The sequence below is a fragment of the Oenanthe melanoleuca genome, chromosome 24, assembly GCF_029582105.1.
Source record: "Oenanthe melanoleuca isolate GR-GAL-2019-014 chromosome 24, OMel1.0, whole genome shotgun sequence".
NCBI classification, from domain to species: domain Eukaryota; kingdom Metazoa; phylum Chordata; class Aves; order Passeriformes; family Muscicapidae; genus Oenanthe; species Oenanthe melanoleuca.
Window position 1 is genome coordinate 7,233,806 of NC_079357.1, and position 16,303 is coordinate 7,250,108.

A 16,303-nucleotide genomic window follows, 5' to 3' on the forward strand; every position below is an offset into this window, starting at 1 on the left:
AGAGGGAAACTGAAAAGTAAAAACCATACAAGCAAAAATGACATGCAGAAGGGAAGAAGCAGTCACTCCTTTGCCCTGCTGCTGTGAGGATGTTAAAGATGCTGTTTAATTCCTACCTTATCTTCTGTGCCATGGAGAGGGGAACACAGTAAGTAAAGTCCATAATACGCCAGCTCAGGAATGTACTTAGCTTTGTTGATATCCCTAAGAAGAAAAGGCAAAGAGATGTCTTCACCTCTCATCAGAGTAACTATGGCTATTAAAGGAGCTCACTGACTGTGAAACATTCAATAATCACAAGATGTTGTTTGCTGTCACCACATGGAACCTATTCCAATTATCTTTATAAGAATTCTTTATAAGAATTTTTAAGAATTATTTGCTCACATTGCTGCTGAAAACTTGATCTCGTGGAGCACTGGCTCAAAGCTGGTCATCTCAACAAAGACCTGCAAGGGAAGAGAGCCAAGCTGAGCTCAGTGCCCTGAGGGGAGAGTGTGCAGGGCTCTGGGATGTCTGGAGTCATACCGTTGGGTTTAACTGTCAAACACCTCCTTTGAGGTAGAACAAAAGCAAAGCCCAGAAGCTCCCCCAGGAACAAGTGGTGGCTGCTCCTGAAAGTGCCCAAGGCCAGGTTGGACAGGGCTTGGAGCAACCTGGGATAGTGGGAGGTGTCCTTGCCCATGGCAGGGAGCTGAGCAAGATGAGATTTAAGGTCCCTTCCAACCCAAACCCTTCTGATTCATTGAACAAAACACTTACAAGTGCTCAGCATGAGAGGCAGACACAGAGCAGGCATCCTGCTCCCACATCTCCACTAATTTGGCCACTCCTCCCAGTGGAATGCTGCATCCCCAAAAGGTTTGTGTTAGGGACATAAGGTTCCTCATGCTGGCTTTTTCTTACCTGCAGGCAGTTCTGCATGCACTGCGGCTTTTCTTTTAGAGAGAATTTGGGCAGAAGTCTGAGCAAGTTCTTCAAAAGAAGGAAAATGGCGTCACGGACTTGGAGAAGATCTTCTTTGGAGAGGTAAACATCCTCACCATCCTCTTCCTCCTCCTCTTCCAACATCTCTTCCATCTATATTGGCAGAAAAGAGAAATGGCTTGCCAACATTAATTTGCTTATTAACATTAATTTGTTTATTTACAGGGATTTGTATCTGAAGAGGTTGCACAAACATCTTACACTGAAGTTGTCATTCCTGCACGGTTTCCCTTTTTTTCTAGTCCTTCTGGCACTGGGCTGAGAGCTTTGAGCCTGTGCCTTCTTCCTTTTCTTCAGCTCTCGAGGCATGCATTTTGTCATGGCGTAAAGACACTTATCAAACATCACTTGGTGGAACAGCTGGTTGGCTATGCTGCCTGTCCAGAAAAAACAACATTAGTCCTCTTCCAGACAAAATACAGAGAACATCAAACCATCATGTCCCAACCCTGGAAGTGTTCAAGGCCAGGCTGGAGCAACCTGATCTGATGCCTTAGGTTTTAGCTTCTATATTTTTCAGAATCTCTGCTGCTTAGTGTGCAACTCTGAAACTTCATGTTAGGTATTAGTAGGTCTCTTCACAGGGTAGTGACAAAACAATTCCTTCCTAGATAGAGAATCAAGGACAACTGGTACCCAAAAATTAGAAACAACAACGAGGGAAAGGGGGCAAGCCAGGGGCTGAGACTACATAGCCTGGGGCTGTGATTGGATAACTGATCCCAATGTGTAGATGAACCAAAACTTATAAAAGTGTAAAAACTGGTAACCAGGATCCATCTTAGATTTGATATGGGTGTAGCCCTGGCTGGGCTCTTGCACTGCCTAAGGTGCATCCTTTCAATAAGTACCTATTATATTCCTTTTGCTCTGTGTACTCTCTGTTCCAGCTCAGCCTTTCCAGGCAACAGTCTAGTAGAAAATGTCCCTGCCCATGGAATGAGATGAGCCTTAAGATCCCTCCCAACCCAGATCAGTTTGTGACCCTAAGGTGGGGTCTCCACAGGTGTCCCAGAGCCTAAGAAAGTTGAAGAGAAGAATAAAGAACTGCTTGAACAGTTCTGCACCAGGCAGATGCACCATCAGCAGTGACACATTCCAGCAGGATCACCAGCTGACTGACCCCTTCCAGCTGCACCATGGAGATCAGCACCTCAGGGTGTGCTGGAATGCAAAGGGACCCTGCTGTGAACTAACCTGCTGGAAACACTCAGCTGCTGGTTATTTTAGACTGATATTTTTGTTTTCACAAACAAACCCATCCAAGTGTGCTGCACAGTGAAATGCTCCCTGGTTACAGAGCAGGAATAGCAATAAGCTCCTGCCTTGCCTGTCAGAGCAGAGGGAGCTGGGTGGTTCCAGCTCTGTGCACATTCCTCTGTCACCTTGTCACAGGACATAGACCTGCACTGAGGCCACCAAACCCCTCTGTGACAGGAGGCCAGGCTGCCACCAGCCCATGACACTGCTCAGCACTCACACCACTCAATCCCTGAGGATTTCAGGGACATGAAGCCAACATTTGTTCCACCTGAAATTGCTGCAAACCCCATCCTGCCTGCCCTGTGCTGTCCCCAGCCATGCAGAGGCACACCCTGAGCTCACCTGGGATCTCCAGCAGCAGCAGGTACAGCCCAGCTGAGTGCAGAGCAAACACCCTCTGCTGTGCACTCGCTCTCTTCTGCTGGCCCACGTGCACAAAGTGATGCAGCACAGCCACGAGGGCCTGGTGGGACAGGCTCTCCTCAGCAAACAAGGTCCAGACATTCTGAGGAAAAAGAAGAAGCGTGAGGAATCCCATAATAACATGGATGTCCAAAACTAGCCAGTGTTCAGATTTTAACACGTCACTGATACCTTGGGTTTTAGCTTTTATATTTTTCCGAATCTCTGCTGTTTAGTGTGTAACTCTGAAATTTAATATTAGATGTTAGTAAGGTCTCTTCACAGAGTAGTTGGACAAAACAATCCCTTCCCAGCTAGAGAATCAAGGACACACAGTATCCAAAAATCAGAAACAACAGTGAGGGAAAGGGGGTGAGCCAGGGGGCTGAGACTTCATAGCCTGGGGCTGTGGTTGGATAATTGACCCCAAGACGTAGATGAACCAAAACTTATAAAAGTGTAAAAATTAATGACCAGGATCCATCTTGGATTTGATTTGGGTGTAGCCCTGGCTGGGCTCTTGCACTGCCCAAGATGAATCCTTTCAATAAATACCTATTATATTCCTTTTGCTCTGTATACTCTCTGTTCCAGCTCAGCCTTCCCAGGCAACACCACTATGACCAATTCCCTATGTATTCTATGCTTTAAAAAGTATTTTAATAATTACAATACATTACTCTATATATACTTAATATTATGCTAAGTTATATTATTAAAATTCAGGAATAACTTCCTTCTGAAGCATTCCAGCACATAGAGCAAGAATTGTTTGAATATTTTGCTGATTTCAAGGCAAGGCAGATGTGATAAAGAGAAAGTGAGAGTGGTTGCGTCTGTGTTTAGGTAATGTCACCTCTGTGTTCTCCTGGTCCCCAGCAGCAAAGGGCTCCAGAGCTTGGTACAGGCAGGTAAAGGTGCTCAGCCCATTGGTTGTGATCTCCTCTGCTATCCGGGGATCCAGAGGCTCAGTGTCTGTGAAATCCAGATCCCACACTGCATCCACCCACACTGAGAGAAAAACAAACAAAAAAAAGTGTTTATTGCTGGATCCCAGAATCCTGGGAGTTTTGAGCTTTCTGTGCTTTCTGACACTGGCCCCCAGGAGAACACTGCTTTTGACCTCAGGCCTTGGGGAAGGCTTCCAAATTTGAGTGATAGAGTTAAAATCACGGGTGTATAGTTGGAATAGAAATGTGGGATTTCACATAGTGAAGGTTTTGGAAGGTTTTAGAATATAGTAATAGGTATATTACAGGTCACAGGAGTTTGGTTATTAGGTCAAAAGTATAAATAATATAGGTGTTAGTTCTTTATTAGACTGTTTAGCTTTAAAAGACCTTGTAACTCTCTAGGTTCATCTCCTTTTTGCTCACTTTTAGCTGGTAGCTAGAAGTGCTGCAGAACTCTCTGCAATTTAGGTAAGATTTAATAAACAACTACGTCCAAACATGAGAAAATACACGTATTTTTAATCCTGACTGTGAGTGAAGACAGAAGAAAATAAAGTTAATATTTTTACAGTTTATAAGCACCAGAGGTAAGATTCCTTCAAAACACCCGTTTCACCCCAAATATGGAACATGGGATACCCAAATCCAGGGGGACATGGGCACACCAAGGGCACTGTCAGTATCAAATGCACAGCCAAACTACATTTAGCTGTTTTTCTGCGTATTTTGCTGTTTTTCTATATATTCCGCTGTTTAGATCAATGTTTATAACAAGTGCACCGCATGAGCCATTTTTAGGTGTTTTTTTGCAGCCTAACTCGTTGGAGCTCTTCAAGGCTACTGAAACATGAATTGTGCTAAACTGGGAGAGGAGAGGCTGAAAAACAGAATACTGAGATTAGAAGACCCAAGATAAGGATAAGCCGTGAAGCTCTGGCAGAGACCAACCATGGCACCTACGAGGCTTGTGCAGGGCATATGGACAGCATAGAGACACCAACGGAGAATTGAGTGACGGTGTGGACAGGAGTCTGAGAATGTACAGGGGATAAAGTAAACAACAAATCGGCTTCTGCATCATCACATTGATTTGCTGTCCAGAGGTGGGTGCTTCGTTTCCGCATACGGGAGAGAGACTGAGACCGCGAGCGGAACAGAGGCCGGGACCAGGATCGGAACCGATACCGGGACGGAAACTGATACCGGGTCAGAGAGAGAGAGAGAACGGGAGAGACGCTGAAAGAGAGAGACACCGGGACATAGACACCGGGACAGAGACTATGACAGAGAGCGGGACCGGAACAGAGACCGTGAGCGGGACGGAAACCGATACCGGGATAGAAACTGATACTGGGACAGAGAGAGAGAGAAAGGGAGAGACACTGAAAGACAGAGACACTGGGACAGAGACCTGGACCAGGACCGGAACCGAGACCGGGAGGGGGACGAAAACCGAGACCAGAACAGAGACCAGGACCGGGAGATCTGTCCCGGCCCCATCCTAATCCCAGTCCCGACCCTGACACCAATCCCGACCCTGGCTCGCACCTGCATTCGCATCTGGCAGCCGCCACTCGCCGAGCGCGCCCCGCAGCCGCTTCGCGGCCATCCCGCCGCCGCCCGCTTCGAACGCGCCAATGGCCGGGTCGGGCCGGGCCGGGCCAATCGCGGCCGTGCCGGAAGGGGCGGGCCGGGCTGGGCGGCGCGGTGCGCGGTGCGCGGTGCGCGGTGCGCGGTGCGCGGTGCGCGGTGCGCGGTGCGCGGTGCGCGGTGCGCGGTGCGCGGTGCGCGGTGCGCGGTGCGCGGTGCGCGGTGCGCGGGTCCCGCCGCCGCCGCCCCGGCAGCGCTGCCGCATTGCGGCCCCCCATCGCCGCCGCTTCCCCGGTTCTTGCCCCGGTCACTTCCCCGGCGACATCGCCTCCCCGCGCAGCCCCGCCGCGGCTGCGATCCGCCAGCGGGGCCGCGGGTCCGCCCGCGCCGCTCCGCGTCGCACCGCGGGGCCATGAGCTTCTTCGGGTTCGGGCAGAGCCCGGAGCTGGAGCTGGTGCTGAGCGACGCTGAGAGCCGGCGGCGGGTGGAGCACAAGACGGAGGAAGGCAAGAAGGAGAAATACTTCCTCTTCTACGACGGCGAGACCGTGTCGGGGCGGGTGGTGCTCACCCTCAAGAACCCCAACAAGCGGCTGGAGCACCAGGGCATCAAAGTGGAATTCATCGGGCAGATCGGTGAGCGGGGCAGCCTGCGGGCCCGGCTGTCCTCTGCTAATGCCAGGAGCATCGCTGGGGTCCGGGGGGCATCACTGCATCCCACAGTATCGGGGTGCCCACAGGGGCCCAAGGTCTGAGGTGCGCTGCTGGACCCCATGGTGCTGACATCCCTGCGGATGCCAGGGGTTCAGAGGGCATTGCTGGTTTTGAGAGGCCAGGGAGCATCACTGCACGCCATGGTAACCCCAGTGGTACCGGGGGTCTGGGGGCATTGCTGTGCCCCACAGTGCTGGGATCCCACTGGTACTGGGGATCTGGGGGCATTGCTGTGCCCCATGGCACTGGAATCCCACTGGCACTGGGGGCATTGCTGTGTCCCATGGCATTGGGATCCCACTGGTGTTGAGCAGGTTCCTCTCGCTCCTGAGTGATGCTTGGCTGCACGCAGCATTCCCACAGCTGCCTGACATTATTTCACCCTCTGAATTGGGCAGCCTGGCCTGTTCTCCAGGCTTGAGCCCTGGCAGAAGGAAGGGCATTCCAGTCCTTTTCCAGGTCATTGTTCTCCTGTCCTAGTTTCTGGCTTCTGCTCGGTCACAGATTTTGGCTGCAAGCCGGGCACGCTTGGGTTCCGTCCTGCAGCTGCAGGTCAGCCCCGAACTGCTCCCCAGGCTGCTGCTCCCTGCTCCAGGAGCTGCCTGCTGATACTCTTAGGGATACTGAGGGTGCTGATGGGCTGCCTTTTGTCCATATGTCCCTTTTAGGTGCATCACCTTTCCTGAGGTTCAGCCTGGCTGACCCCACCTTCTACCCCATGCATCCCTGCACGGTTGGTCGGGTGACTTCAAGTTGTTCCAAACTTGTGGTTATCTGTGCATGTAACCAGTTCAGGTTTAATATTTCCTGCTTTCGTAGAGGAAGGGCAGCTGCCACACCCACCCGTCCATCAGAGCAGAGCTGTCCTTGCTCCACAGACATGCCTTGAGTCCCACAGGCCAAAATGAGTTCAGGATGTTCCTTCCCAGTGGTGTGGCTGCGTGCGAGGCCTCACAGCTGTGGCTCTCTGTGCTTGGCTCTAAACCCCAAAATCCCTGCTGGAGCCAGGGGCCTGAAGCCTTTGCATTGCAAATAGTGTGGTGAGGGAATGGAGCGGGAGATTTCCCGCCCAAGCCTGGTGCTGCTGTTTGAGAGTTTCATTGGCTTTGCCTGTGCCTGTTTTCTGTAAAGAAAGGGAGCGTGTAAAGGATGGAGTGTTGGTGAGGCTGTTCACCGAGAGCTAGGTTATGAGTTCCTGTTGATACACTTGCCAGTGGAAATTGAGCATGAACTTTATTTCCTGCTCCATTGTCTTTGCTGTGCTGCCTTGCCTGCTCCTCATTCCACTTTTTGGAAGACATTTGAGCCTTGCCTGTGTGGACTAACTGCTTTGTATGCACGTTATTTATTGCCCAAGCAGGGTGTGTTAGAGCTGCTGTGGCTGCACATTTGTCATTATTCCCCTCAGGCCTCTTAGATAAATCAGTGAAGTTTGTAGCACTAATTGCACTTCTCAATGCTTTCCATCTCTTGCCTGTATTCTGACTTCTTGCTGCCATTAGGTCAGACAATTTAACAGGCAGGGGGACTGGGATGTGGAGAAGGGATGTTTTACAGGGAAGATGCTCCAGAGCAGGTACCAGAGGCCAGGCTGTGAGTGCTGGGTCCTGCCTGCTCTCAGGTGAGCACAGAACCCATTCCAGATGGTTTCACTTCTGGTGGCTGTGGCCTGAGCAAGCCATCAAAATGTTGTCAGGTTATTTTCTCAGTCTGGAAAACTTACGGCTCTGAAAACCTGAAATTACAGCTTATACCTGTTTGACAGGCTGGAGTGTGGGAAACATCAGTCTGCTTAAGGCTGCAGGGTGCCAAGCATGGCCTTCTGAGGTAGCAGAGAACTCAGTGCACTGCCATTTTCCTCCCCTTGCTTTGAGTTAATTTGTGCCTTCTGCATCTTGTATCACGATGCTCTGGGTTTATTCTCCTTTTTCTGCTGGCACGTGACTTCTCCCTGTCACATCAGCCAGCACTTTCCTCTCAGTGGATACACAAATTCAATGCAGAGAGAAAGGCTTGGTTATTTATGTCACCTGCCCAGCCTAAAGGGCTTGGTGACATTTGCTGTTGTGTGTGAGGACAGCTCTAGTGCCAAAATTTCCATTAGAGAGATAAGGTGAGCAAAGGGCTGTGACAAACAGGCATCACTTAAAAGCTAAAATCTCATTGTACATCTCAAGGAGGGCAGAACTGCAGCTCCTGAGTACCTCTAATACCTCTCAGAAGCCTCCTCTGCACAGTTTAGTGCTGATACTGAGCTTGTGTGTGTGTGTGATTGATTGTGTGATGACTTAGGTTTTTGTTGCCTCATCTAAGCAGAAAGGATTTGCCTTTGCAGAAGGACTGTGTGGGTGTCCTGTAGGCACAGGCTCACACGCAGGGCTGGGAAGGGCAGCTTTCATTGATGGTTTTGGGTAATCCCAAGCTGTTCATGCAAATTGCAGAGTTTGAAGGGTTATGTTGCTTTGTCTTGAGGCAGAAAAGAGGTGTGGAGGATTACTTTCATTAAATGAGGAAATTTTAGTTTCCTGCTGATGTGGGGAGGTTGTGGGGAAAAATAAGACAATAAGACAATGCTGGTCACTTGAGCTGGTTTGAGCAGTGCTCCCAGAGGTGAGATCTGTTCTCTCACACTGCTCACATGGCCACTAATGTGTTATCCATGGGCTGGAGGAGCAGTGGGTTCAGCTGCCTCCCCACACTCAGGGTGGCTGTGCAGCAGAATCAGCCTTGTCATTTATTCCCTGCTGCAGCTCAAGGCCACTCAAGCTCTTTGCTGTCCAAGGATAAGCAGGAGCAGTTGGAATCCTCCTGTCCCCTCGGTTTTGCTCTGTCACTGCCTGTTCCACACGAGCAGTGGTGTTTTTTCCTCACAGTGGCAATGCCTTTGGTCTGCAATAGAGTGCAGAAAATTATTGGAAGTGTTTGTGTGAGCTGCAAACCCAATTTAATATTGATTATAGGCAACTCATGTCTCCCCAAGGCAAGTTCTTGGTTTATGGTGCAAAGGAGGCTGTGCGGACCTTTCCCTTCCTATTTCAGGGAGGAATGTTGTGACCTGCACCTGGCTGTGATGGAGAGCAGGGAACAAATGCAGTTCTGTGAATGGTATTCAAGGAAGGAGTGACCTGGACAATTGCTGAAAATCTCCTGTGTCACTTGGGGTTAAGCTCAACCTGGATTTCCATTTTCCTAGAGCTCTACTATGACCGAGGGAACCACCACGAGTTCGTGTCCCTGGTGAAGGACCTGGCCAGACCTGGGGAATTCACTCAATCACAGACATTTGACTTTGAGTTCACTCATGTGGAGAAACCCTACGAGTCCTACACGGGGCAGAACGTGAAGCTACGGTGAGTTCCCTGCCCTGGCTGGCCCCAGTTCTGCTCTCTCTAAGTGCTGATACTCACTCTGATGATGCACAACTCCAAATTAATTTTGGGGGAATTGTAAAAAGCTGCTTTGAGGACTTTATTTTACAAGCGTGCATCAGGCTACTTATGGAAATTGTTTTTCCCCTTCTGAGTGACAAGAGAAATCAGCCCCTTCTGAATCAAATACTTGCTAATTTATTTGATAATTCAAAAAATCAAAATAAACTGTTTGGTTTAGTCTCCAGTGGGAATTTTTTTTTGCTATAATCAGTCTTGTCAGCTTTAACTGTGCTCTCTATGCAAACAGATGCTTCGCTTGTGCCTTGTTCATATGTTAGAAATGATATTTCACATCAAGGCGCTCAATCGACTCAAAATCCCTTCACTGGCTTCAAAGTGGGGGTTGGAAAAGTCTGAGATGTGCACTGGGAGGTGTGGCTGTGCAGCCTGATGTAATCTTGCAAAGGGCAGTGGTTTTAACATGTGCAGGCTGTTCCTCAGATCCCCAAAGTGGGGCTTAGGTAACTCGGGCTCACAGATGTGTGGAAGCTGAGAGGAGCCTGCTTTTCCACCTGCAAATTCCCTTCTGTCTTTTCCAGTGTGGGGTGTTGGCTGCTCCAGGGCCAAGTACATGTAAAGAGCTGGGGGCTCTTTTGCTGTGGGTTTATTTTGTTCAGACCTGGACTAAAAGCGAGAAAATGAGAGGAGCTTCCTTGCTGTTCTGTTTCCTTGTGGCAATTCTTTGTTTTCCTGCTTATTTTGTCCCTTGGGACATTCCCCATTCCCTGTTCTTGAAATCCACTCAACCTTGTCTCAGCTGTGCGTGAGCTGAACTGAGCACTTCACCTTACAAGGAGAAGATTCCAAGCTTCACTGGGAAAAAGGAACTTTCTCAGTGGATCTGTTGAGTTGATCACATTTAGCTTTGCAATCAAACGTGTTTCAGCTCTTTACATGCATCTGTGTTGTAAGGCTGCTTGGATAGTGCAGCTCAAGCCAGCCTGTCCCTGCAGGCCCCTGTGTCACCCTGATGGGAGGGCACTGTCCCTGCTGCCCCCTGTGTGACCCTGATGGGAGGACACTGTCCATGTGTCACCCTGATGGGAGGGCATTGTCCCTGCTGTCCTTGTGTCACCCTGATAGGAGGGCACTGTCCCTGTGTCACCCTGATGGGAGTGCACTGTCCCTGCTGTCCCTGTGTCACCCTGATGGGAGGCCACTGTCCCTGCAGGTATTTCCTCCGTGCCACCGTGAGCCGCCGGCTGAACGACGTGGTCAAGGAGATGGACATCGTTGTGCACACCCTGAGCACCTACCCCGAGCTCAACTCCTCCATCAAGATGGAGGTGGGCATTGAGGACTGCCTGCACATCGAGTTTGAGTACAACAAGTCCAAGTGAGTGTCTCAGGAGCAGCTGGGGGCTGTGGGGACTCACCTGCTAGAGGTTTCCTCACTGGAATTCCATGTTCCCATGCTCCAGAGAGGCTGGGAGACAGCTCAGATCCTCCCTGATCTGGGGGCTCCTCTCCTTCCCCAATGTCTGGATCAAGGAGTGGGAAGCAATGGCTGTGGCACAACATGAAATTCTTGCTGTAACTTCCCACTCCCTATATCCTCAGCCAGGTCAGTACTTCCAGGTGTCTGCAAAATGCAATGTTTGCTCCTTACCAGGCAATACAGCTCAAGTGGGAATTAACTCCAGCAAGAAGTTGGGAAGAGCTCTTTTAAACTACTCCTAGTGCACCTTTCCCAGCTTGTGCTGGCAAATCTTCCTGCAAGTGGTGGTTGACCAAAGGTTGGACTCGATGATCTCAGAGGTCTTTTCCAACCTAAATGATTCTGTGATTTGGGTGGGTTTTAATTGATATAAAATATCGAGTTTTTAGCCTTTGTTCTTACAGAGGTTTCTTGCAGATATTCAGCCTGAAGTGATGTTTTAAATTTGTCTGCTCATGCTAAATGTTCTTGTGGGTTTCCAAAAGAGCAGAGGATGGAAATGGAGGGCGGGTTGCTGGTGGGGTAGTTGATTTGCCATCTGCTGTGGATGAGAGCAAAGTGCCTGCCCAGCAAGTTCCTGCACGTCAGCCCGAGCCCTGCTCTGCTGCACAGGGTTTGATCCTGCTGTTTTCTCCCCTCTCATACCAGGTACCATTTAAAAGATGTGATTGTGGGGAAGATCTACTTCCTGCTGGTGCGGATCAAGATCAAGCACATGGAGATAGACATCATCAAGAGGGAGACGACGGGCACGGGCCCCAACGTGTATCACGAGAATGACACCATAGCCAAGTACGAGATCATGGATGGGGCACCTGTGAGAGGTGAGAGGGCACAGGAACCCCCAGCATTCCTCTTCTGGAGGCTTTTAGGGTGGAAATATGACTCTTGCAGTGTCTTCTGTGTGCTCAGTATCCTGTTCCACTGGTGGGCTCAGAGCAGGGGATTGATCTGATCCCCTTCCTTCTTCAGTGTGACAAGAGGGAGCTGAGGCAGAATGAGTAGCAGTGACTTAATTCTTTTGATGAAGCAGTGGCAGAACCAGCTATAAATTCACAGTTGGCCTGGGCCACCAGCTGACATTGCTGTAGCTGAGGGCAGAGAGGGTGTTCTTGCTCTGTGCCAATCTCCCGTGCCACTGTTCCTTTGCCCAGCAGAGTCACCTGCCAGAGAAAATGTCACCTTACTAATTTTTTCCTGCAGTGCTGTCTTGCTGCAGGTCCCAGAAGAGTCCTGTGCTGTTAGAGTGGAGCTGGGATAGGTGTCAGCAAGGGCAGGATCTGGCTGTGGATCTGCTGGTCTCTGAAGGGAGTTGAGGTCTCTAGCTCATGTTAGTCCACTTGTGGGAACAGTGACCAAAGTTGTGGCTGTGTGAGTTTGTGTTTTGCTGCTGCTCTTCTGGTTTCTCTCTGCATCCTGTCTGTGCTGACAGCTCTGTGCCCTTTCCAGGAGAGTCCATTCCCATCAGGCTCTTTCTGGCTGGCTATGAGCTGACTCCAACCATGAGGGACATCAACAAGAAGTTCTCTGTGCGTTATTACCTCAATCTGGTGCTGATAGATGAGGAGGAGAGACGCTACTTCAAACAGCAGGTGAGAAACAGAACTGCTGTTCTCCTTGGACCTGTGGGTGGGTGATTGGTATGCTTTTACAAGGAATTTGGGATTCATCACGTGGAAAGATGGTCTAGAAGAATGTCTATGTGTGTGGTGGTGGGGAGGAGTTTGGAATGTGCCTGCCTGGGATTTCTTTTCTGCTCAATGGTGGAGCTTCTGTGCTTCACCTTATCAGTAGCACTAGGACAGAGTTGCCGTGGATGTCCTCTGTGTGCCTTGACGCCAGGGAGGAGCTCTCTACCCAAATTCCGGGCAGGCTGCAGTGCCAGGTGTGTCCTGGCTGTGGGTGGAACAGCGAGCCCAGTTCAGCCTGTGGGGCTGGGTGGGGCAGCAGGAGGTCTGAGGTGCCCTGACAAGCCTTGGCCGTGTCCCTGCAGGAGGTGGTGCTGTGGAGGAAAGGGGACATTGTGAGGAAGAGCATGTCGCACCAGGCTGCCATCGCGTCGCAGCGCTTCGAGGGCACATCCTCGCACGGCGAGGCCAAGGCGGCCGGGCCAACAGCGGAGAACAACGGGCGGCAGTGAGCCCGGGGGCACAGGCCCAGCACGGCGGCACCGAGCAGGAGATGCTCAGAGACTGCACAGAAACCAATTCCCGATCTTGACTTATTCCTTTCTTCCAAGGACGGCTGGGCTAGGATGGGGCGGGAGGGCTGGTGGCGCTTCCCAGTCCATCCTTTCTGGAGCTGGGTGTGAGGCTGCTCTGAGGCTGTTCTGGAGCTGCTGGCACTTCGCAATCCATCATTCCTCTGGAGCTGGGTGTGAGGCTGCTCTGAGGCCCTTCAGGAGCTGCTGGCACTTCCCAATCTATCATGCCTCTGGAGCTGGGTGTGAGGCTGCTCTGAGGCCCTTCTGGAGCTGCTGGCACTTCCCAATCCATCATTCCTCTGGAGCTGGGTGTGAGGCTGCTCTGAGGCCCTTCTGGAGCTGCTGGCACTTCCCAATCCATCATTCCTCTGGAGCTGGGTGTGAGGCTGCTCTGAGGCCCTTCTGGAGCTGCTGGGCACTTCCCAATCCATCCATTCTAGAGCTGGGTGTGAGGCTGCTCTGAGGCTGTTCTGGAGCTGCTGGCACTTCCCAATCCATCCATTCTAGAGCTGGGTGTGAGGCTGCTCTGAGGCCGTTCCAGAGCTGCCTGCTCTCCTGTGTGCCCCGAGAAGGACACAGCACCTGAGGCCCAGCCTGCACTTCCCCCGTGAGGAGGCTGCTCTGGGGCTCAGTAGGATGGATATTTTTTCTTGCCTTTCCGAAATCTTCCCTGGGGAAAACAGCCCGGTGATTAGCTGGATGCTGGAGGAGGGATCAGAGACTGGCGTGGCCTGCTGGGAATCTTGTGATGTCGTCCCCTCGCTGCTTCCCCTTGTTCCTCGTCATGCTGGCGTTGGATTCCTTGCCAGGAGCAGCTGGATGGTGGAGGTGGCTCAGCCCTGGGACTGACTGACTGCCAGCCAGCCCTGGCAGCACGGGCTGGGCCGTTCTGTGTCCCACCAGGAGCTGGGGCTGGTAGGAGGGACTGAGATGTGTGGGTGCAGGAGGAGGTAGCACGGGGTGGACAGAGCAGTGATGGTCCCAGTGCTGCTGGGTGGGCAACAAGTGGGGGCAGGAGGGCTCCTGGCCACGAGCTGTGCCTTCCTAGTCTTGTTCTGGCAGCTGTCTGAGTTCTTCCAAGATCCACACTGGCTGCTAGGTGCTGGTGTAGAGAGCAGTTCTGGAGCTCTTGGGGGCTCTCCTGTGGGTGGGGTTGTGCTGCACATGCTGCTCTGCCTGTGTCTGTGTCCTTGGGACAGAGCAGGCTTTGTGTAGGGACAGACAGCAGCATGGGGACACGTGTGGGGTTTGCTGCCTTGTGCCTACAGGACAAGGATTAGTGGGGACAGAAGGTGGATGCAGTTCTTGTGGGAAACTCAAACAGTCCTATGTGGGCTGCTGGAAGGAGCCAAGCAGCGCCTGGAAGGGTGGCAGAGCTCTGATTCCAGACACACATTCCTGAGGCCTGAGCAAGTCACCAGTGAGGTCTGAGAGCATGCAATGAACTGAGAACCTGAATGTGGGTTTTCTTTTTTTTTTAAATAAACTGTTTTTAGCCTTCAGCTAAGTAGACTCATGAGAACATTCCCAGAAGGAAGTCACTCCTCCATTAAAAATCAGATGTGGCTTTGTAGGCATGATTAACTGAGTTTGGAGAATATCCATGCTGTTCAGCTGCCCTTCAGCAAGCAGGTGCTGGGACCTCATACCCGAGGGAGAGACAAGCCTGCACTAAGTGCTGGGACCTGAGCTCTGTATGGTGGGATTTGTCTGGATTTCCCTGAGTTTGTGGCTTGCTAGTTTGTCCAGCTTCTTTCTGGCTCTGGAATCAAGTTCCTCTGTCCTACAGCTGAATGTAGAGCAGGTGTCTTGCAGCTGGGAAATGGAAGTTTCTGCTTTGTTCAGTGGAGGGAGTGGGGCTGGGGTGGGAAGGGGAGCTTTTTATGTAATGACAGCTACTGTATTTCAGTGATGTGTGTTTCTGCTTGCCAAAGTAAGTTATCTTTCCCTCACCACATGTAAGGTTGTGGTTTTTAGTAGAGCTGGCCAGTCTGGCTCATTAGAGGACACTAATGCTCTCATCTCTGCTGAATGCTCCTGTCACCCCGTGGTTCTGCTGTGCACCCCAGAGATGTGGCTTGTCCCCCACGGGGAGTCTGTGCCAAGGGCTGGGACTGTGTCTTCCCAAGGCTCAAACATTCACTGCAGACAGCAATCACCTTGCTGTGCCAGGGCTGGGGACCATGGCAAAGGACCTGGATTCACTTTGGACACTCCTCCCTCCCTCAGGGGAGCTGGCTGTGCTGCAGCCAGGCACAATCCTTTAGGGACAAGTGAAGCTCCTTTGGGAGCCCTTGGGGATAATAAACTATCCTATGGCTGAGCTGAGCACAGCAGCGCCCTTACAACCTTCTTAAGCTTCTCTTCAGCTCCCTCCTTGTCTTTATTCCTTTATTCCCTTTATTCCCTTTATTCCCCTGAATTGTAGGCCATGTGGTGGGAAAGAAACCCCCTGGATGGAGATGTCTCTGCATTCCAGGAGTGGTTTTTTTCCTGCCTGACTGGTTGTGAGATCACTGCCTGGCTGTTCAACATCTGTTCATCATTCCTGGAGGGTTCCCTTGGAAAAGGTGCATGAGCCTGTACACTGATTTGGGGGTTTTTCCTACTTTGTCCCCTCTCCCCTGTGTCCCTGTGTGTAGAACCAGAATTCAGAAATTATTCCCATTTTTACTGAATCTGATGGACCATTCATTAGCCACTCTGTCTGGGGTGGAGCAGATGTGCTAGGCATCCTTAGAGAGAAGCTGGGGTCACCCCAGGACAAGGTACTCTAGAATAGTGTTTTGTGAGCATGTGAAGGGGCAGATGCTCCTCAAGCAGCCATGTCCCCCCGAGCTGGTGGTTCTGTGCTGTACTTGGGTCATTCCCTCTCTCCCAGGCAGAGGGGAGTGGGCAAGTACAAGCAGTGCAACTTGTAATTAAGCCTCTGCTGTGTTTACATGTTTCTTAATTCGTCGTCTTTTCAATGGCTGTATTTTAAAACTTGGGGTTTTTTGTCTCTCCAATTAAAAAGAGCCAGCCCTGGCTGTCAAATGCTGTGCACGAGTTTGACTGTTTTGTATTGGGTTGGGTTTTTTCCTGTGGTATGAAGAGATTTTTCTTTGAAAGTGCCACAGTGTACTGCTCTGCTGTACATGCTGGAGGAATTTGTCCTTTGTTATCTTTATAAATCCTTGGTCTTCCTTTAAGCTGTGTCACTGCTTGGCAGCTGTGCTGGTGGAGGACCCATGTGGCTTAAAAATTAGCAGGCTGGCTTTATTTTCTTCCATTTCCCTGATGTCAGAACTAAAATAATGTGGGCACTTTTGTACCTGCAGGAA

The 16,303-nt window shown here is 51.0% G+C and overlaps 2 protein-coding genes across 6 annotated transcripts in view; one reads left to right on the top strand and one right to left on the bottom strand.

Annotated features, from left to right (window-relative positions):
* The window catches only part of NCAPD3 (non-SMC condensin II complex subunit D3), a 32,413-nt gene extending 27,167 nt beyond the window's left edge, over nucleotides 1-5,246 (bottom strand). For 4 of the 5 annotated variants that reach the window (XR_008842128.1, XR_008842127.1, XR_008842125.1 and 1 more), the window contains exons 1-7: nucleotides 5,154-5,246; nucleotides 3,509-3,663; nucleotides 2,593-2,755; nucleotides 1,189-1,364; nucleotides 907-1,080; nucleotides 388-449; nucleotides 117-204 (exon numbers count right to left, since the gene is read on the bottom strand). Coding sequence is in view for 1 of the 5 variants with exons in the window: in XM_056509717.1 (XP_056365692.1) it covers nucleotides 117-204; nucleotides 388-449; nucleotides 907-1,080; nucleotides 1,189-1,364; nucleotides 2,593-2,755; nucleotides 3,509-3,663; nucleotides 5,154-5,214 (879 nt within the window). In the remaining 4 variants the exon portion in view is untranslated. The remainder of the gene's footprint in view (nucleotides 1-116; nucleotides 205-387; nucleotides 450-906; nucleotides 1,081-1,188; nucleotides 1,365-2,592; nucleotides 2,756-3,508; nucleotides 3,664-5,153) is intronic. The other variant, XR_008842126.1, reaches the window with a different exon arrangement.
* A 62-nt stretch (nucleotides 5,247-5,308) lies between these two features.
* Nucleotides 5,309-16,018, top strand: VPS26B (VPS26 retromer complex component B). The gene is made up of 6 exons (XM_056509501.1): nucleotides 5,309-5,830; nucleotides 9,102-9,258; nucleotides 10,511-10,675; nucleotides 11,426-11,601; nucleotides 12,227-12,369; nucleotides 12,771-16,018. Exons 1-6 carry the CDS (start codon nucleotides 5,608-5,610, stop codon nucleotides 12,915-12,917), a joined length of 1,011 nt encoding a protein of 336 aa, XP_056365476.1. The 5' UTR covers nucleotides 5,309-5,607; the 3' UTR covers nucleotides 12,918-16,018.
* Nucleotides 16,019-16,303: the final 285 nt, after the last annotated feature.